The sequence below is a fragment of the Schistocerca americana genome, chromosome 2, assembly GCF_021461395.2.
Source record: "Schistocerca americana isolate TAMUIC-IGC-003095 chromosome 2, iqSchAmer2.1, whole genome shotgun sequence".
Classification (NCBI taxonomy): domain Eukaryota; kingdom Metazoa; phylum Arthropoda; class Insecta; order Orthoptera; family Acrididae; genus Schistocerca; species Schistocerca americana.
Window position 1 is genome coordinate 904,714,808 of NC_060120.1, and position 21,581 is coordinate 904,736,388.

Genomic DNA, 21,581 nt, shown 5'->3' on the forward strand with positions numbered 1-21,581 from the left:
GCGTAAATGACACACGAACCTGAGCCATTGCAGCATATAAGCAATAAAGTTTAATCAAAGCGCAGTGGCACTATCCGCCGCTGTGTAACGTGACAGACTGTTGATCAGTGACGAAAAACCACTGAATAATTCCTCCTTGGTAATGCAATTTCAGCGTTACGTAACAGGAGTGACTATGAGAAACTCTATAAGAAAAGAACACTAATCAGACAGTGTGATGCAGAAGTAGGTTTTTGCTGGTGTTTCTTGTTTGAAAAATGCAGCTCGCAGTCTTTGTGCAGCAAGTGGAAAGAAATAGGGGAAAAATTGCAAAATAGCCTCTCATTCAGGCCGATGGTAATGAAACAACACCACTGTAGCTCCACAATGGAAACCGGTGCAAGTTGCTTGCTGTTTGAAATTCCCTGAAAAACATGTGTAAGTCCTATAAAAGAGGGTAATATACAATGCCCAATCACATAAATGTGACCACCTGTCAAAAGCTTGAATAAACATCTTTTGCATCGCGGACGCTGTGAGACGGCCGGCCGCTGTGGCCGAGCGGCTCTAGGCGCTTCAGTCCTGAACTGCGCTGCTGCTACTGTCGTAGGTTCGAATCCTGCCTCGGGCATGGATGTGTGTGACGTCCTTAGGTTAGTTAGGTTTAAGTAGTTCTAAGTCTAGGGGACTGATGAATGGTTCAAATGGCTCTGAGCACTATGGGACTTAACTGCTGAGGTCATCAGTCCCCTAGAACTTAGAACTACTTAAACCTAACTAACTTAAGGACATCAGACACATCCTGCCCGAGGCAGGATTCGAACCTGCGACCGTAGCGGTTGAACCATTTTCGAACTGCGAGACGTGCAGGAAGAGTGTCATTGAGGTTCTGGAAGTTGCCGACAGGTAAGTGTTGCTATGCCGACTACAACCGCGCTGGGTTTCTCGGTTGAGAATCCCTGGCGCGAACATCCTGATCGAGATGGTGCCATAGATTCTGGATTTGGATTAAAACCGGGGAGTTTGGTGGACAGGGGAGTACAGTAAACTCATCCTGGTGCTCTTCGAACCACACAAGTACACTGCAAGCTGTTTGACACGTTGCATTGTCCTGCTGGTAGATACCATCGTGCCGAGGAAAAACAAACTGTATGTAGGAGTGGACAGGGTTCCCAAACATAGACACACAGTTGTGTACATTCATTGTGCCTTCCTGAATGACGAGATCATCCAGGTAACGCCTCTAGTCTGAACGTTTCTGGTGATTGCTGCAGGGTGTTTGCTTTCAGACGTTTCACGCCGTACGGGGTAACAGCCATCTCTTCGATGGAGCACAAAACGCGATTCATCTGAAAGGGTCATCCATTGACAGTCAGTGGACGTCCACTTGCGGTACTGTCGTGTAAATTCCACCCTTTGTTGTCGAAACAGTTGTCAGCACCGATGCATGAACCACGTGCCTGCTGTAGGGGTCCATACGCAGCAACGTTGGCTGAACGTAGGTTGATAAGACACTGTTGATAGCCTCTTGATTCATCTGAACGGTCGCTTGCTCAATAGTTTCTGTTCGCCTGTACACATTGCGGCAGCGTCTTTCACCCTTGTCATCTATGGCCGGTGATACACCGCGGTTGCCTCTGCGCCGGGTTTGGATTGCATCATTTGGCCATGCACGGTATAGTTTAACTACGGCAGCACATGAACTGTTTACAAGCTTAGCTGTTTCGGAAATGCTTCCACCTTGCGCCCGAAAGCCAATAATCATGACCTTGTGGACGGCAGAAAAATCGCTCCGTTTCCGCATTATGACAACGACTGCACTGTTTTTCGTGTCCCCCGAAATGTTTTATACACTTTTCACTGCTAGTGCAACCACCTTCTGTCTGTTAGTGGTTATTGCCCGTTGACGTCGAACACAGGTGGTAGTCACATTAATGAGACTTTACCGAGTACATTATACCGGGTGATCAAAAAGTCAGTATAAATTTGAAACCGAATAAATCACGGAATAATGTAGATAGAGAGGTACAAATTGACACACATGCTTGGAATGACATGGGGTTTTAGTAGAACCAAAAAAATACAAAAGTTCAAAAAATGTACGACAGATGGCGCTTCATCTGATCAGAATAGCAATAATTAACATAACAATGTAAGACAAAGCAAAGATGATGTTCTTTACAGGAAATGCTCAATATGTCCACCATCATTCCTCAACAATAGCTGTAGTCGAGGAATAATGTAGTGAACAGCACTGCAAAGCATGTCCGGAGTTATGGTGAGGCATTGGCGTCGGATGTTGTCTTTCAGCATCCATAGAGATGTCGGTCGATCACGATACACTTGCGACTTCAGGTAACCCAAAAGCCAATAATCGCACGGACTGTCTGGGGACCTGGGAGGCCAAGCATGACGAAAGTGGCGACTGAGCACACGATCATCACCAAACGACGCGCGCAAGAGATCTTTCACGCTTCTAGCAATATGGGGTGGTTCTAATAAAACCACATGTCATTCCAAGCATGTGCGTCAATTTTTACCTCTCTATCTACATTATTCCGTGGTTTATTAAGTTTTCAAATTTATACTGACTTTTTGATCACCCGGTATATACGATAAAAGAGCGAACACTAAGAACGGAAGAGCACTCGGATTAAAAAGAAGCCAGCGATGCAGTCTTCCTCCGCTACTGCTCAACCAGTACACGGAAGAAATAAAGACAGAAATGAAAGGAAGCTACTGGAGTGGGATTAAAATTCAAGGTGGAAAGACACCAATGACAAGATTTGCTGAGGATATTGCTAGCCTCGGTGAAAGTGAGGAAACATTATAGGACTTGTTGAAGGAAATAAACTAACTAAGAAGCACAGAATACGGATTGAAAGTAAACCAGAGAAAGACCAAGTTAATTATGAGTAGCAGAAAAGAAATTATCAATAAAATTTGCATGAAAGTAGAGGCCTCCGTAGGAACTCTGCTACGGTGAAAGCAAAATAAGACACGGTAGACGAATCAAAGAATATATAAGAAGCTGACTGGCATAGGGAAAGAGAGCATTTGTCATTTAATGGAGTCTAGTATACAGTATCCAACACAAGCCGATATTTCAGAAAGAAATTTGTGAGAAGATACTACGCGAGCAGAGCACTGTAGGGGAGTAAATCATGGACAGTGGGAAAATCGGAAAGGAAGAGAATCGAAGAGTTTGATATGAGATATTCAGAAAGCTGTTGAAATTGAAGTGGACTTATAACATAAGAAACGAGAAGGTTGTCCGAAAAATCGACTAGGAAAGTAGTAGGTGCAACACACCGAATGTAAAAAGAGATGGGACGATGGTCTTTGTGTTAAGCCATCCGGAAATGGTAGCAGAGAGAGCCGTAGAAGGTAAAAACTGTAAAAGATACAGACTGCAATACATCCAACAATAATTAAGAAGGTTGGGTGTAAGTGGTACGCTGACATGAAATGGTTGGTACAATTTTTACTGGGGCATTGTAGATTAACTACTCCACGTAAATAGCTGGTAGAATAGGTGGATGCCCTCAGCCACACAACCATCTTTCAGTGAAATGTGTGGACCTTAAAAGAGTGACACAGATCAATTCTGAAGTCACACTTATCGTTTACATTTTAGATTTCTTATTTCCCGTATTCTAAATACATATATATCTGCAATGTTATTATCATCCTATTTATTTGTTTTCTGAAAGCACAGATTTGCTTCCGGATAGATCACATACAGTCTGTTTCCTACGTTTAAAACATGTTCCATTGATTTATGAACTATTATATAAGTATTTCGATCAAAACTTAATTTGTTCCAGGCAGTAAATAGAAACAAGCGTTTCAAATATAATGAGTAGGGACATGAAGGTCGATAACAGAGTAAGAGAAAACTGAGAATTTGAGAATGTAATAGCATCTGTCATAAAACTGAAATCAAAACGGGCAGTTGACATAATCAGTTCACGGAAAATGGAATAGTCTAATGGGATTCGGGTAGACGACATTAGGAGACAAGTAAGGTAAACTTGAGTGCATTACGTTAAGCTTTATCGGAAAGACTTGTGTCCAGTTTTGATCCGAAAATGGTTGAGAACTTTGATGTAAATGAAGATTTAACTGAGAACTCCGACGTTAGAGTAAATACCATTCTAGAAATTCTGACCAACGCCTTCTACATCTACATCCATACTCCGCAAGCTACCTGACGGTGTGTGGCGGAGACGAATGAGAATTTGTGGGAAAGGTTTTCTATGTACTGTCCTTCTACGAAAATCACTCGGACTATCCTTCTAGACGTTTATTTATGTCTTTCTCATTACGAATGCTGTCCTTTATGCCTTACTCTGCCATGCAACAGCAGCGTCACAGAACAAACATTTCTTTTACAGCCAGTCGCACGTATCGCGACCATATATCTCCGCTGACAGCTAGCCGTCGCGGTTGTAAGAAGACGTGTACAATTTGTGTGCATGAATACGTATATCAGATAGCATTCATAAAAGGCGAACGGCCATTATAGCGTGTCGGGCACCTTATCCGCAGATGAAATCTTTGACAGAGACAGTAGTAAGGCTATAGGTCGTTGTAAAGTGACAGTACTATTCAACGCAGAGAATGCAAAGTGGCTTCGCGGTAGAGCGACTTTCCGATAGCATGGCTTGAAGGTTAGCCGGCAGAATGAATGTCTCCACTCTGAGAGAGAAAGTATTTCTCGATGTGGAGTCATTCCTATTGTACCCAGATGTGAGCAAAGTCAAAGCTTCTGAACGTACAGGCCCTGGTTAGAATAAAGAAACTTATACATGAGCGACGATGATTTCAATCCAAGGTACTGCCTATTGGCGTCGGAGATTCATATGCAGGGTGAATGGATAACTTTCTAATTAATAAGGGGTAAATGTGACTGAAGTAAACATTTCTGTTGGATGAACCTGTAAGTAATAGTGCAGTGTGCATTGCATGCACTGGTGAAGTCAGGAGGCAAACAGAGGTATGAAATGTGTAGATCACAACTAAGACTTCTCTGGAATGAGAAGGTGAGCGCAAATGCAGAAGAGCAGAAGGAAGATGAAGATTTAACGTCCTCCCGACGGCGGCATCATTAAAGAGGAACTGGAGACGCAAATCTGGTGTGAAGGGGAGGGGTAGTTAACACATTAAACCCTGCCGTGCACTGTAAGGTGCTCCTTGAAGTAGGGTGGACCATACGAAATCTTCCGAAAAGGAGAGTTGTTAGTATTACTAGACGATTTTTTAATTTTTTGAGACGCGTGTTCTCGGGCACTCTTTTACTGACTGGATTTACTATGAAGTGTTGAGAAAATTTACTACATTGTTTGGCGTAGGTCAGATGAATCTCATAACAGTTTACAGATATTCAGTACTTCTTGGTCCGTGCATCCTCTTCGGTGTCACACTACGTCTACTTCTACAGAGTGTGACGGAGCATAGGTTGAAGGTTAATATACTGGCATTTATAATCGTCTTGGTACCTAATTCCACAACTCCAAACTCACCCCACACTTGTGGGTTCTAGTACATGTTACTGGCAGTGCGTCATACGTATTTCATTTTCACTCAAATTGCGCCAAGCGTTCCCGAATATTGCCGCATTCCTTCACGTCACCAGCTTGCCAGCACCACTGGACCGTATAGGAGCCCCATGCTACTTTATTTCAATTAGTAAATCATATTTGTATCACGTTTGATGTAAATTACTTTAGATGTTCCAAAATTATGCTCATTCTTACTTATCATCGCCTTCCCATCCACAGCTCCACGTCTATGGTTTCTGGTGTTGTGTCACCTCTACAGCATTTTTCCCTAGCAGCAAGTCATGTATATGGCGAGTTCGGATGAAACTGTCCACGGTGATATGTAGTTTTGCAGACAGCATTCACGCTCTTTCGTTAGTCACCCATTACGGATTACGGCAGTTACTCTGGAAACAGATGTTTTAGTCAACAGAACACATAGTTTACACATTTGAAACGGAAGCTAGCGAGGAACGCGATGACTGTGATACTGCAAGTGGATATCCACTTGCTTGTGTATTCAATGATCTAGCAGAATCAAAGACGCGAAAATATCCGGTGCTTTCCGATTTGTGACCTACTGGAAATAGAGAGTGTTTCGTAATTAATGGCTTTAACGCATACAATTGGAAGCACACGTAACTACAAACAAAAATGTGTAATGAACATGGGCTCTAAAATGCATATCTTAACAACTATGAGCACGTCTTCATCTTCGATACTGTGAAACTAATCTCTTCTAATTAAGAGATATGAGCACTTGTTCAGTAAAAGAGATGCGTTTCACAGCAGCGAAAATGAACAAGTGCTCACAGCTCTTAAGGTATGCACTTCAGAGTCCGTATTTAGTGGACTCTTTTTCTTTTTTTGGTCCATACTATCACCTCTCAAAATATGGAAAGCAAAGAGCTTGCAGTAGTAGAGATTAATTTCACAGTATCTAAAATGAAGAAGTGCTTATAGTTCTTACGATATGCATTTTAGAGCCCATGTTTACTAGATTTTTAATAGAAAGAATATCGTGTACTTACAGCTATATGCGTTTGCGCCAGTAATTATGATACACCTTGTATAAATTACCGATGAAGAAAAGAGAAGCAGTAATACGAGTATCAAGGACTAAGATGGCAAGCGAGTAGTAAGCAAAGAAGGAAAAGCTGAATGGTCGAATATGTAAAGAGCAAGGCTATATGAAGGAAACATGAAGACAGTAATTTGAAAAGGGAAGTACATAAAGACGAGACGAGAGATGTAATGTTGCGAGATGAGACTGATAGAGCACTGAAACACAAAATTGGAGACAAGTTGCATGGAACACACGACATTGCCTCAGACCAATTAAGGTCTTTGAGAGAGGGGACTAGTACACAAGTTATGTGAAAAAGGCGAAATAGTCTGACACAGGAAAAAGAATGGAGTAATTTCAATGCTGAGGAAGGCAGGTGCCGACAAGTACGAATACTACCGAAAGAGGTGAAGAGGCCAAGGTTACAAAATGTTAACACGAAATATTTACGAAAAATGCAAAAGCTGTAGAAGCCGACCTCAGGTAAGATCAGTTCGGTTTCCAGGGAAACGTAAAAATAAACGAGACAATGCTGATTCTACGATGTACCATAGAAGGCAGAAAAATAGCCAAACCCACATTTATAGGCACAGCAAAACTTCCACTTTGCAGTGGAGCGTACACTGTTTTGAAACTTCCTGGTTGATTAACACCTTATGTCAGACCTGGACTCGAGACAATAACACTGCGTTTTCTGGGAAATGTTCTCAGCGATTGGGCTATCCATGCTCGACTCACGGCTCACCTCCAAGGACTTAATACTTCTAGTACGGTTTTCGAATTTGTATGACTTCACAGAAACTTTCCTACATACATTGCTGCACTAGAACTCTTGGTAGAAAAAATATCGTGGAGAAATAACTTCACCGCAGCCTAGAGAATTATTTCCTGAATGAATGTTTCACTTTGCAGGAAGTGTGCGGTATTTTGGAACTTATTGCCAGAGTAGGACGTGGCTGAACCATTTCCCCACGCTATTCTTTTCCCAGGAGTGCTAGTGCCGCAACGTTTGCAGAGCTTCTGTGAAGTCTGGAATGTAGGAGATGAGGTGCCGGCGAAATACAGGGATGTTCTGGGTCCCGCCTGGATAGCTCATTCTGAAAGGCATTACCTACAAAAGGCAAAGTTCAGAGTTATAGTTACTGTCCGGCCCTGTTTTTTTCTGCGAGGAAGCTACATTTATAACATAGGTGGATTTAATGGAAGATTTAGAGATCGATGACTGGAATACATTCTTTGGTATTCTAAGTTATCAGGCATAAAGTAATGGGAGAGAAAGGTTATCTAAAACTTGTATAGAAATTAGGCTAACGTTTTAATCTGGAAGGACATAAAGGGTGACAGTAAGAAAGACGAGAGTGAAACACACTAACAGTCTGTCCCCGACGTTTGGGAGTCTGTGTCTTGAGCTAGCTGTGAAGGAAACTAAGTATAAAGCTGGAAAGGGGATTAAAGTTCAGCAAGGAGAATTTAAAATTTTGACGTTTGCTAATAATATAAAAATCCTGTCAGAGCCGGCGAAGCACTTGGAAGAGTAGTTCAAGGAAATAGATAGTGTCTTGAAAAGAGGTTATAAGAACATCATCAACAGAAGTAAAACAACGGTAATAGAGTGTAGTCGAATTAAATCAGGCGATGCTGAGGAAGTTAGACTAGAAAATGAGATCATATGGGTAGTAGACCAATTTAGCTAATAAGCAGCAAAATAATTGACGATGGTCGAAGAAGAGGAGATATAAAATGCAGACTGGCAATATCAAGACTAGCGACACATACTTAACATAAATTTTGTGTTAGGAAGCCTTTTCTGAAATTAGTTGTCTGGTTTGCAGCCATGTGCGGAAGTGAAAATGAGGACGATGTTCGAATGGTTCAAATGGCTCTGAGCACTATGGGACTTAACTTCTGAGGTCATCAGTCCCCTAGAACTTAGAACTACTTAAACCTAACCAACCTAAGGACATCACACACATCCATGCCCGAGGCAGGATTCGAACCTGTGACCGTAGCGGTCGCGTGGTTCCAGACTGTGGCGTCTAGAACCGCCCGGCCACCCCGGTCGGCGTGGACGATGTAACAAAACAATATACCCTTTTGAAATGTGGTGGAGAAGAAGAAAATTGAAGTTACATCGTGACGTATCATGACGTAGTCAGTTTGGTAATGCAGGGTAGTGAGTGTGTGTGTCTATATGTGTGTGTTTCTGTATAGGGCGGAGGTGTGGGGTTATAAATCACATGGGGAGACCAAGGTTTGATTACAGTAAGCAGGTTATCATATGAACGTATGTTAGAGTGCTTAATGCAGAGATGAAAGGGTTCGCAGACTGTACACTAGCATGGCAAACTGCCTCAGACCAGTCTTCGGACTGAAGACCACACCTCGTAACTCCGATAGACATTCCGAGGTTTGACGAGATCAGAGTTTCCATTTACCATAGCAGCACCACAGCCACTAGGTGGGTAAGGTGAGTCGTGTCACATGCAAGTAGGCTGCTTCTATGTTGGCAGCGCTGTGTAGCGCTTTCAATTGGATCTCTGACAGCGCTTTCTTTGTAAGAGACTCTGTGGCGGTTGGATTCGTTGTTGGAAGTTAATCGCCAATAGTGTTGGGCAGTTGGAAGTTAGTAGCCAGCAGTGATGGAAGTACTGTTGGGCAGTTGGAGGTGAAGCAGTGATGGATGTTAAATGTGAAAAGTTAGCTTTGATGGAGGGTAGAGGTCTGAAGTGTTAGCGAAGGCCAACGATCTGGAAGTATCAGACTTGGAAATTGAAAATTAATCATAATATATCTCTGTGCTGGATGTCAATGACGATTTATATTCGTGTTTGAATTGGTTGTCACATTATTAAGGTAAAAAAATACATTATTTGGTTTGCAACAAAATCTTTCCTTTGCTAACTACATGGCTGTTAGTAGTTAGTAGCTTGCCGATCGCTATGACCGAGCGGTTCTAGGCGCTTCAGTCTGGAACCGCGTGACCACTACGGTCGCAGGTTCGAATCCTGCCTCGGGCATGGATGTGTGTGACGTCCTTAGATTAATTAGGTTTAAGTAGTTTTAAGTTCTGGGGGAGTGATGACCTCAGATGTTAAGGTCGATAGTGCTCAGAGCCATTTGAACCATTTGAAGTTAGTGGCTTTAGTAGTTAGAATCTTTTATTTAGCTGGCGTTATTGACGCTCGCTGTATTGGAGTAGTTCGCATAATGAAGATTTTTGTGAGGTAAGTGCTTACGTAAATGTATAGGTTATTGTTAAGATTTCTTTTTAGTGAGGGCCATTACTTTGAATTAATTGGCTCAAATGGCTCTGAGCACTATGCGACTTAACTTCTGCGGTCATCAGTCGCCTAGAACTTAGAACTAATTAAACCTAACCTAAGGACATCACTCACATCCATGCCCGAGGCAGGATTCGAACCTGCGACCGCAGCGGTCGCTCGGCTCCAGACTGTAGCGCCTAGAACCGCACGGCCACTCCGGCCGGCTTGAATTAATTATTTGAAGTCATGTTGTAATTCTTTTGAGCAGATTGCGTTGCACTTGAATATTGTGGGTCAGTGTTGACATGATAAGAAAAACAAAGAGAAAGTAGATTCAGTACGTTCAGTTTTACTCAGCTGTTTCAGAATCAGATAACGTAGAAGTTTCATCTTCTCAGTCATTCAGCAATTTAAGTACAGATTCATACACTTAAATAAAGAAGTTTCGCACTCACCTTTGATGGCCTTGTCACAGCTGCACTCGATGAGCTCGCCCATGGAGCAGGCCCGCGTCACGGCGAACGTCACGCCCGCCGCCGTGATGGCGTTCACGAAGCCCGTCTCGCGCGTGTCTGAAACGCAAACACACGCACGGCTCACCACTGGCCCTGCACGCTGCACACCTCCCACACACACTCCTCACTGCATACGACTCCAGACGGCAGCGACTGAGTAACGCCACTCTGCAGGGTATTCGACCTCCCACAGCCTTCTAGGTTACACACCGAGGTTCATTTTTCTACTGTTAATAACATATTTTTAACTCGTCCTTTATGAGCTGTGGTGGTGATACCTTCTTTAGTTCCCGAGAATGAATAACAAAATTTTTACACAAATTATATTTTGTTAAAATTTTCTCGGGGTATCAGCCGTGCGGCAGCGTCCAGTGGAAGCAACGTTCCTACGAGTTTTTTACTCACCTTCAGGCGATGTGTAGCTCTTGGGCGGCACTCTCCTCTGTCTAGATAATAGCGGGCGGACTTTTGAATAGACATAGGCGATAAGCTGTGCAAAGGCGTTCCGTAACTTTGTCGTCAAAGAGACGGTGGAAACAAGAATAACTGACGATCTCGTCAACCTTGACAGCGATTTTCAACTACGTTCTGCATGAAATAAGGCGTTAGCGCAAATTAATCAAGAACACTTCTGTCTCAGAGAGAGGTGAGGGCAGCGGCCAGAATGTCCATATGGCACCGGACTCAACACTCAATTCCCGCATAACCAACTCAGATCAGAATACTCTCTTCTGGGGGAACCATTTGGCCCACTCGATTCTCTTACACCATAGCAGACTGCAATCCAGTAATTATAAAAGGTCATACCCAACAGGAAAACAACAGTTCCCCTGAGGATGATGACTAGTTAACTCGCTGAAACGTTTTTTTCAAGGCAACCCTGCTACTCGGTTCATGGTCCGAGAAAATCACACCAATTAAATTCACTGCAAAAGCTTAGATTCTCACATGACACATTTGTAACGTTCCCGAGCAGACTCTAAACGTATCCAGTCACATGTTGAAATTAACGTGGCAGACGCCACTATGCATTAATATCGATTTGCACAAAAGTTAGAAATATTTTCCTGCGTGTCCTATTAAGATGTTGTGATGTCCACAGGTTCACTACTTGCAGATCACAATTGTTTTGGTTTTCGTCTCATAAATTTAAGGAAGCAGTGACAAATAATTACGCGTTTCCGTGCTGCAGGACACGTCTATTCAATGAAAGAAAATTGATTGACTGTCTCTATACGCGTCCCAATATCTCCCATGTTATTTTCGAGACTCATATACTAGATACACTAAGGTAGCAGCCGAACTGTTCCACATTCGCCCTCGAATGCTGGTCATATCTAGTTCATAAGCACTTCAAACGCTGGACCACTACTCTAGTCGTAGTCACACTACTGTGGTGTGTGCTAATTACTTTACGGACGCACTGCACTCCTCCCAGAACCCTTCCAAGCAAATCTGAATCTTCATTCCCCTTACGTATCACAAATTTTATATGGTGGGCCATTTACCGCGTTCCTTAATAATACCCTTAAATATGTGACTTGCTGCAGATATTCGCCGTGTCCGCAGCACGTGGTCGTGCGGTAGCGTTCTCGCTTCCCGCGCCCGGGTTCCCGGGTTCGATTCCCGGCGGGGTCAGGGATTTTCTCTGCCTCGTGATGACTGGGTGTTGTGTGCTGTCCTTAGGTTAGTTAGGTTTAAGTAGTTCTAAGTTCTAGGAGACTGACGACCTTAGAAGTTAAGTCCCATAGTGCTCAGAGCCAAATATTCGCCGCTACAACACTGTCATTATTTCATATACTTCCTAACTTTGCAAACCATTGTGAAGTGTGTACCAGAAGGTAAATCGCATTCTACTATGTATCTTCTCCTTATATTCGTGTGTGGAGCGTTAGAAAACAGATTGTCTCAATACCTCCGTGCGTGCCGTAATTTATCTACCCTTGTCTTCGCGGTCGTCACGTACGAAACTATTTTATATACCCGATTTCCTCTTTCAATAATGGCTCATGAAACTTTATAAGTACGCTATAGCGGGACATCTGGCATGCATCTTACAGCGTCAACCACTTCAGGGTTTTCAACGTTTCTGCGACAGCCTCCCATGAGTCAAATAAACTGCTTCAGTAGAGCTGACTTCTTGTCTGTGGCAACCTTCTGTGACCGAACAGTTCTAGGCGCTTCAGTACGGAACCGCGCTGCTGCTACGGTCACACGTTCGAATCCTGCCTCGGGCATGGATGTGGTTGACGTCCTCAGGTTAGTTAGGTTTAAGTAGTTTTCAGTCTAGGGCACCGATGACCTCAGACGTTAAGTCCCATAGTGCTTAGAGCCATTTGAACCATTTTGAAATTGAAGATCCCAGACTGACGACCTATATTAAGTTATTTTTCGAAAGATTGTTTTGCAAGCTACTTCCTTTGTTGATGTTCTACATTTCCCGACGATTCTTCCAATGAATCAAACCAAGCATCTATCTTACTAGCGATTAATTTTATGTGGTCGTTCCGCTTCAAATCGCCCCGTACAAGTACTCCTACGTATTTAAAGGAAATAACTACATTCAGTGATTGTTCTGCAGTCACGTTGTTGTACACTACTGGCCATTAAAATTGCTACACCACGAAGATGACGTGCTACAGACGCGAAATTTAACCGACAGGAAGAAGATGCTGTGATATGCAAACGATTAGCTTTTCAGAGCATTCACACAAGGTTCGCCTCGGTGGCGACACCTACAACGTGCTGACATGAGGAGAGTTTCCAACCGATTTATCACACACAAACAGCAGTCGACTGGCGTTGCCTGGTGAAACGTTGTTCTGATGCCTCGTGTAAGGAGGTGAAATGCGTACCATCACGTTTCCGACTTTGATAAACGTCGGATTGTAGCCTATCGCGATTGCGGTTTATCGTATCGCGACATTGCTGTTCGCGTTGGTCGAGACCCAATGACTGTTAACAGAATATGGAATCGGTGGGTTCAGGAGGGTAATACGAAACGCCGTGCTGGATCCCAACGGTCTCGTATCACTAGCAGTCGAGATGACAGGCATCTTAACCGCATGGCTGTAACGGATCGTGCAGTCACGTCTTCATCCCTGAGTCAACAGATGGGGACGTTTGCAAGACACCAACCATCTGCACGAACAGTTTGACGACTTTAGCAGCAGCATGGGCTATCAGCTCGGAGACCATGGCTGCGGTTACCCTTGACGCTGCATCACAGACGGGAGCGCCTGCGATGGTGTACTCAACGACGAGCCTGGGTGCACGAATGGAAAAACGTCATTTTTTCGGATGAATCCAGGTTCTGTTTACAGCATCATGATGGTCGCATCCGTGTTTGGCGACAGCGCGGTGAACGCACATTGGAAGCGTGTATTCGTCATCGCCATACTGACGTATCACCCGGCGTGATGGTATGGGGTGCCATTGGTTACACCTCTCGGTCACCTCTTGTTCGCATTGACGGCACTTTGAACAGTGGACGCTACATTTCAGATGTATTACGACCCGTTGCTCTACCCTTCATTCGATCCCTGCGAATCCCTACATTTCAGCAGCATAATGCATGACCGCATGTTGCAGGTCCTGTACGGGCCTTTCTGCATACACTAAATGTTCGACTGCTGCCCTGGCCAGCACATTCTCCAGATCTCTCAGCAACTGAAAATGTCTGTTAAATGGTGGTCGAGCAACTGGCTCGTCACAGTACGCCAGTCACTACTCTTGATGAACTGTGGTATCGTACTGAAGCTGCATGGGCAGCTGTACCTGTACACGCCATCCAAGCTCTGTTTGACTCAATGCCCAGGCGTATCAAGGCCGTTACTACGGCCAGATGTGGTTGTTCTGGGTACTGATTTCTCAGGATCTATTCACCCAAATTGCGTGAAAATGTAATCACATGCCAGTTCTAGTACAATACAGGGTTATTACAAATGATTGAAGCGATTTCACAGCTCTACAATAACTTTATTATTTGAGATATTTTCACAATGCTTTGCACACACATACAAAAACTCAAAAAGTTTTTTTAGGCATTCACAAATGTTCGATATGTGCCCCTTTAGTGATTCGGCAGACATCAAGCCGATAATCAAGTTCCTCCCACACTCGGGGCAGCATGTCCCCATCAATGAGTTCGAAAGCATCGTTGATGCGAGCTCGCAGTTCTGGCACGTTTCTTGGTAGAGGAGGTTTAAACACTGAATCTTTCACATAACCCCACAGAAAGAAATCGCATGGGGTTAAGTCGGGAGAGCGTGGAGGCCATGACATGAATTGCTGATCATGATCTCCACCGCGCCGAAAATTCAAAGCGTTTGACTTTGTCATCGGGTGTCAGGGCTTGTAGCAATTGTAAACGGTAAGGCTTCTGCTTTAGCCTTTTCCGTAAGATTTTCCAAACCGTCGGCTGTGGTACGTTTAGCTCCCTGCTTGCTTTATTCGTCGACTTCCGCGGGCTACGCGTGAAACTTGCCCGCACGCGTTCAACCGTTTCTTCGCTCACTGCAGGCCGACCCGTTGATTTCCCCTTGCAGAGGCATCCAGAAGCTTTAAACTGCGCATACCATCGCCGAATGGAGTTAGCAGTTGGTGGATCTTTGTTGAACTTCGTCCTGAAGTGTCGTTGCACTGTTATGACTGACTCATGTGAGTGCATTTCAAGCACGACATACGCTTTCTCGGTTCCTGTCGCCATTTTGTCTCACTGCTCTCTCGAGCGCTCTGGCGGCAGAAACCTGAAGTGCGGCTTCAGCCGAACAAAACTTTAGGAGTTTTTCTACGTATCTGTAGTGTGTCGTGACCATATGTCAATGAATGGAGCTACAGTGGATTTATGATATCGCTTCAATCATTTGTAATAGCCCTGTTTATTTGTCCAATGAATACCCGTTTATCACCTGCATTTCTTCTTGGTGTAGCCAATAGTGTACAATGAAGGACCCTTCAGTCAAATAGCAATATGTTATTACAGTGTTTTGAGGATCAATTGCCATTTCCCGCAGCAGGAGTCTATCCTTCGCTACAATTTCCTAAGACCGTAACTTCTCTGTATACAACAACATCACTCACGAAAAAGCGTCATAATGATCCGACATTGTGAAAATAGTCGTCTTATAGCTCTCCTTTGCGGTACGGCCGAAGTTACTTTTAGGTCTGATGGCTTCTCCCCGTTCAGAATGAAGTACTGTGTTTAGTTTGCTAGAAATTCATTAATCCATTCACACAGTTGGTCTCACATTCCGTGCTCTCGTATTATCTTCATTAGGTGGCAGTGCGAAACTGTATCGAACGCCTTCCGCAAATCAAGGAACACGGCGTTAACGTGGTTATCTACGTACTATTAGTGGGTCCCGTGGACGTACAGAGCGGGCTGTGTTTCCGACGATCGTTGTTTGAGTCCTTGTTGCTTCCTATAGGTGGAACTTCCGGTTTCCGTAAGTGTCATAATACACCAGCGTAAAACATGTTCAAAAATTCTGCTACAGACCGACGTCAGAGGTATAGATCTGTGCGTCTTTTCGATGATCATTCTCGAAAACGGGAATGACCTTTACTTTTTTTCTACCACAAGGAAAGCTTCGCTCCTCAAGGGACCTACGGCACACTGTTGCTAAACACGATATTTCGCATATACTGGCATACTTAGAATCGAACTGGCATCCCGTCAGGTCCAGCGAAGTTCCTTGTTTTGAGCGATTTCAGTTGTTTTTCCACCCTTTGGTGACTTATTTCGTTATCTGTTATTTCGCCGAACGTGCGACGATTTAAAGGAGGAACTACAGTGCGGTCTTCGTCTGTGAGACAGGTTTTGAAAAAAGACGTTTAGTATTCCGTCCTTTTCTATGTCGTTCTCTGTTTCAATGCCGTCACTTGTATAATGGAATGACGGCAACGAAAGTTTGTGGTGGACTGTGATTCGAACCCAAATTTCTCTTTACATCATTCTTCTGAACAACAAAGGCACTGCAATATCAGATTTATCCTAACCAATCAATACATTAAATTAAGTATTACCAAGGTCAAGACAACATATGTAACAGATGTAACCATACACGCAGAAGGTATACAGGGAAGAACTGTCACATTACATGTAAGTCAAATTGCTATCTCTTGTTTCTTCCATTAAATCATTAAATACACTTTTAATTTCAATTTAAAATACATCCACAACCTATTGTATGTACTCGTATGTCATTTATTATCATTATCATTATCATGTATACTATGCGCTCAAAAGTATTCAGACACCTCCAAAAACATATGATTTTCGTATTAGTTGCATTATGCTGCCACCTATTGCCAGGTACTCCGTATCAGCGACCTCACTAGTCATTAGACATCGTGAGAGAACAGAATGGGGTGCTCCTCGGAACTCACGGACATCGACCGTGGTCAGGTGATTGGGTGTTGTCACTTGTGCCACACGTCTGTACGCGAGATTTCACAACTCCTGAACATCCCTGGTTCCGCTGTTTCCGATGTGTAAGTGAAGTGGAAACGTAAAGGGACACGTGCAGAACAGGGATGTACAGGTTGACCTCGTCTCTTGACTGACAGAGATCGCTGTCAGTTGAAGAGGGTCGTAATGTGTTACAGGCAGACATTTATCCAGACCATCACACAGGAATTCCAAACTGCATGAGGATCCACTGCAAGTACTATGACAGTTAGGCGGGACGTGAGTAAACTTGGATTTCATGGTCAAGCGGCTGCTCATAAGCCACACATCACACCGGTAAATGCCAAACGACGCCTCGCTTGGTGTAAGGAGCGTGAACTTTGGAGGACTGAGCAGTGGAAAAACGTAGTGTGGAGTGACGAGTCAGGGAACACAATGTGGCGATCCGATGGCAGGATGCGGGTACGGCGAATGCCCGGTGAACGTCATCTGCCAGCTTGTGTAGTGCCAAAAGTAAAATTCGGAGGCGGTGGCGTTATGGTGTGGTTGTGTTTTTCACGGAGGGAGCTTCACCCCTTCTTGTTTAGCATTGCACTATAACAGCAGATGCCTACATTGATGTTTTAAGCACCTTCTTGCTTCCTACTGTCGACGAGCAATTCGGGGATGGCATGCACCTCTCAGCACTATCGAGCAGCTGTTCATAACGCACGGCATGTGGCGGAGTGGTTAGACGACAGTAACATCCCTGTAATGGGCTGGCCTATACAGAGTTGACCTGAATCCTACGGAACACCTTCGGGATGTTTTGGAACGCCGACTTCGTGCCAGGCCTCCCCGACCGACAGCGCTACCTCTCCTCAGTGCAGCACTCCGTGAAGAATGTGCTGCCATTCCCCAAGAACCCTTCCAGCACCTGATTAAACGTATGCCTGCGAGAGTTGAAGCTGTCATCAAGGCTAAGGGTGGGCCAACACCATATTGAATTCCAGCATGACCGATGGGATGGGGGGGGGGGGGGGGGGGGGGTGCCATGAACTTGTAAGTCATTTTCAGCCAGGTGACCGGATAGTTTTGATCGTGTGTGTGTGTGTGGGTGTGTGGGTGTTATTTTTTTATTCTACCCTTCTGTAAAATTTTCAACAAGAAAAATTTTCTATTAATAAAACTGAATATGTACGATATAGTATGTAAAATCACACAATGTACGACCTGCTATGTAATAAACGCCAGCAGGTCTTTTCTTGAGAAATAAATAATAAATAAATAAGTTTTTGCTCGGACGCCGTCCAAGCAATTTTCCAATAAAATGTCTCCCCTGTACTGAAATATATATAGTGGATGTACGAGTGCAGCTTGCAGACACGTGGTTGACGACACAGGGAAGTTCGGGTCTGGCTGTGATTCGTGCTCGGATGCCTAATGGTTTTTTTTTCGTTTTTTTAAATTAGCTTACTGGTAATACGACCGATCGCGATAATCGGGAAATCCGGGTTCGAGTCCCAGTCTGGCACAAATTTTCGTTGTCGTTATCCCATCATACAGCTGATGGTTGTCCATATTCGCAACTGTGAATACGTATCATGTATTTCACAACGGCTGTAGTCGTCGCGTGCATCGTACTTGTGTAACACACGGGCACTGCAATATCGGAATGCTCAAATGTTCAAACATGTGTGAATTCCTAAGGGACCAAATTGCTCAAGTCATCGGTCCCTAGACTTACACACTACTTAATCAAACTTATGCTAAGAATTTGGCTTGTTAAGTTTTGGTTCAAATGGCTCTGAGCACTATGGGACTTAACATCTATGGTCATCAGTCCCCTAGAACTTAGAACTACTTAAACCTAACTAACCTAAGGACAGCACACAACACCCAGCCATCACGAGGCAGAGAAAATCCCTGACCCCGCCGGGAATCGAACCCGGGAACCCGGGCGTGGGAAACGAGAACGCTACCGCACGACCACGAGATGCGGGCTGTTAAGTTTTGGTTTGTCTGTGAGACACTGGGTACGTTTAAACTTTCAGTGAAGCTTTCTATTAGGAATGTCAGACCACAGCGGGTCTTTCCTATCCCTTACTATTTCGCTCGGGACATACCTGTCTAAAGCGTATTGTGCGATGCCGCTGAACATTGTTCACTGATGCTCAACATCGTTAGTGCTGGTGGTGAAATTTTCGTGGTCTGTCAGATAATCTGTCTCTTGTCGCTTTTACTAAACGTAAGATCTTTCTGCTTCTCTTTATACTCACATTTACTGCTCTATTGCCTCTTATGATCACTGATTCCCTGTTCTACGCTGAGCCGTACGGGTCGGGTCTGCTTAGTCACCAGTAGGTCCGAGAAGTTGCCTTCACGAGTCGGTTCTCTAATTAACTGCACATCGTAATTTTTGGATAAGGCACTTAGAACAGTTTCGCAATGTTGCCAATGGGCATCACTGTGGGGGTCCGGATGGGGGTTTGTTGGGGACGGCCAGCTCGTCCCACGCATCCCCCGATCGGACCACGACTCTGGTTGCCCGGGATACTGCCCGCATTGAGGCTGATCCCTCACCTGTGGTAGAGTGGGAGGTCGTCTCAAGGTGTGGCAGGGGCGAAAGACATTCCGGAGGGCTGAACGTAAGGCCTCTCCAGTTTGTCTGACGAACCGGTTTCAGGCTCTGTCTCAGGCTGATACTGATCTTCGCCTGACATGGCTGCTTGTCCTGTTCCAGAGGTTGCCCCTCAGTCTGCAAGATACAACAACAAAGTTAGGAAACTACTGCGAAAGCAAAGAGAGCTTCACTCCAAGTTTAAACGCAGCCAAAACCTCTCACACAAACAGAAGCTAAACGATGTCAAAGTTAGCGTAAGGAGGGCTATGCGTGAAGCGTTCAGTGAATTCGAAAGTAAAATTCTATGTACCGACTTGACAGAAAATCCTAGGAAGTTCTGGTCTTACGTTAAATCAGTAAGTGGCTCGAAACAGCATATCCAGACACTCCGGGAAGATGATGGCATTGAAACAGAGAATGACACGCGTAAAGCTGAAATACTAAACACCTTTTTCCAAAGCTGTTCACAGAGGAAGACCGCACTGCAGTTCCTTCTCTAAATCCTTGCACAAACGAAAAAATGGCTGACATCGAAATAAGTGTCCAAGAAATAGAAAAGCAACTGAAATCACTCAACAGAGGAAAGTCCACTGGACCTAACGGGATACCAATTCGATTCTACACAGAGTACGCGAAAGAACTTGCCCCCCTTCTAACAGCCGTGTACCGCAAGTCTCTAGAGGAACGGAAGATTCCAAATGATTGGAAAAGAGCACAGGAAGTCCCAGTCTTCAAGAAGGGTCGTCGAGCAGATGCGCAAAACTATAGACCTATATCTCTGACGTCGATCTGTTGTAGAATTTTAGAACATGTTTTTTGCTCGCATATCGTGTCGTTTTTGGAAACCCAGAATCTACTCAGTAGGAATCAACATGGATTCCGGAAACAGCGATCGTGCGAGACCCAACTCGCTTTATTTGTTCATGAGAAAGAAAAAATTAGATACAGGCTCCCAGGTAGATGCTATTTTCCTTGCCTTCAGGAAGGCGTTCGATACAGTTCCGCGCTGTCGCCTGATAAACAAAGTAAGAGCCTACGGAATATCAGACCAGCTGTGTGGCTGGATTGAAGAGTTTTTAGCAAACAGAACACAGCATGTTGTTGTCAATGGAGAGACGTCTACAGACGGGAACCCCTGGCGTGCCACAGGGGAGTGTTATGGGACCATTGCTTTTCACAATATATGTTGGTTGGTTGGTTGGTTGGTTGGGTGAAAGATTAAAGGGACCAAACTACATAGGTCATCGGTCCCTTCACAATATATGTAAATGACCTAGTAGATAGTGTTGGAAGTTCCATGCGGCTTTTCGCGGATGATGCTGTAGTATACAGAGAAGTTGCAGCATTAGAAAATTGTAGTGAAATGCAGGAAGATCTGCAGCAGATAGGCACTTGGTGCAGGGAGTGGCAACTGACCCTTAACATAGACAAATTTAAGGTATTGCGAATACATAGAAAGACGGATCCTTTATTGTATGATTATATGATAGCAGAACAAACACTGGTAGCAGTTACTTCTGTAAAATATCTGGGAGTATGCGTGCGGAACGATTTGAAGTGGAATGATCATATAAAATTAATTGTTGGTAAGGCGGGTACCAGGTTGAGATTCATTGGGAGAGTCCTTAGAAAATGTAGTCCATCAACAAAGGAGGTGGCTTACAAAACACTCGTTCGATCTATACTTGAGTATTGCTCATCTGTGTGGGATCCGTACCAGATCGGGTTGACGGAGGAGATAGAGAAGATCCAAAGAAGAGCGGCGCGTTTCGTCACAGGGTTATTTGGTAACCGTGATAGTGTTACGGAGATGTTTAACAAACTCAAGTGGCAGACTCTGCAAGAGAGGCGCTCTGCATCGCGGTGTAGCTTGCTCGCCAGGTTTCGAGAGGGTGCTTTTCTGGATGAGGGATCGAATATATTGCTTCCCCCTACTTATACCTCCCGAGGAGATCACGAATGTAAAATTAGAGAGATTAGAGCGCGCACGGAGGCTTTCAGACAGTCGTTCTTCCCGCGAACCATACGCGACAGGAACAGGAAAGGGAGGTAATGACAGTGGCACGTAAAGTGCCCTCCGCCACACGCCGTTGGGTGGCTTGCGGAGTATAAATGTAGATATAGATGTAGATGATTCTCTGTTCCTGCTCATTACTTGAGTCTCCCAGTCTATAGGTGGCAATCTAAAATCTCCGCCTAAA

The 21,581-nt window shown here is 44.3% G+C and overlaps 1 protein-coding gene across 1 annotated transcript in view; it reads right to left on the bottom strand.

Moving 5' to 3' along the window:
* LOC124594535 (protein Wnt-6) overlaps positions 1-21,581 on the bottom strand; it is a 609,760-nt gene that overhangs the window by 26,166 nt on the left and 562,013 nt on the right. Inside the window, exon 3 of the mRNA XM_047132908.1 lies at positions 10,307-10,423. Within this exon, the coding sequence (XP_046988864.1) occupies positions 10,307-10,423 (117 nt within the window). The remainder of the gene's footprint in view (positions 1-10,306; positions 10,424-21,581) is intronic.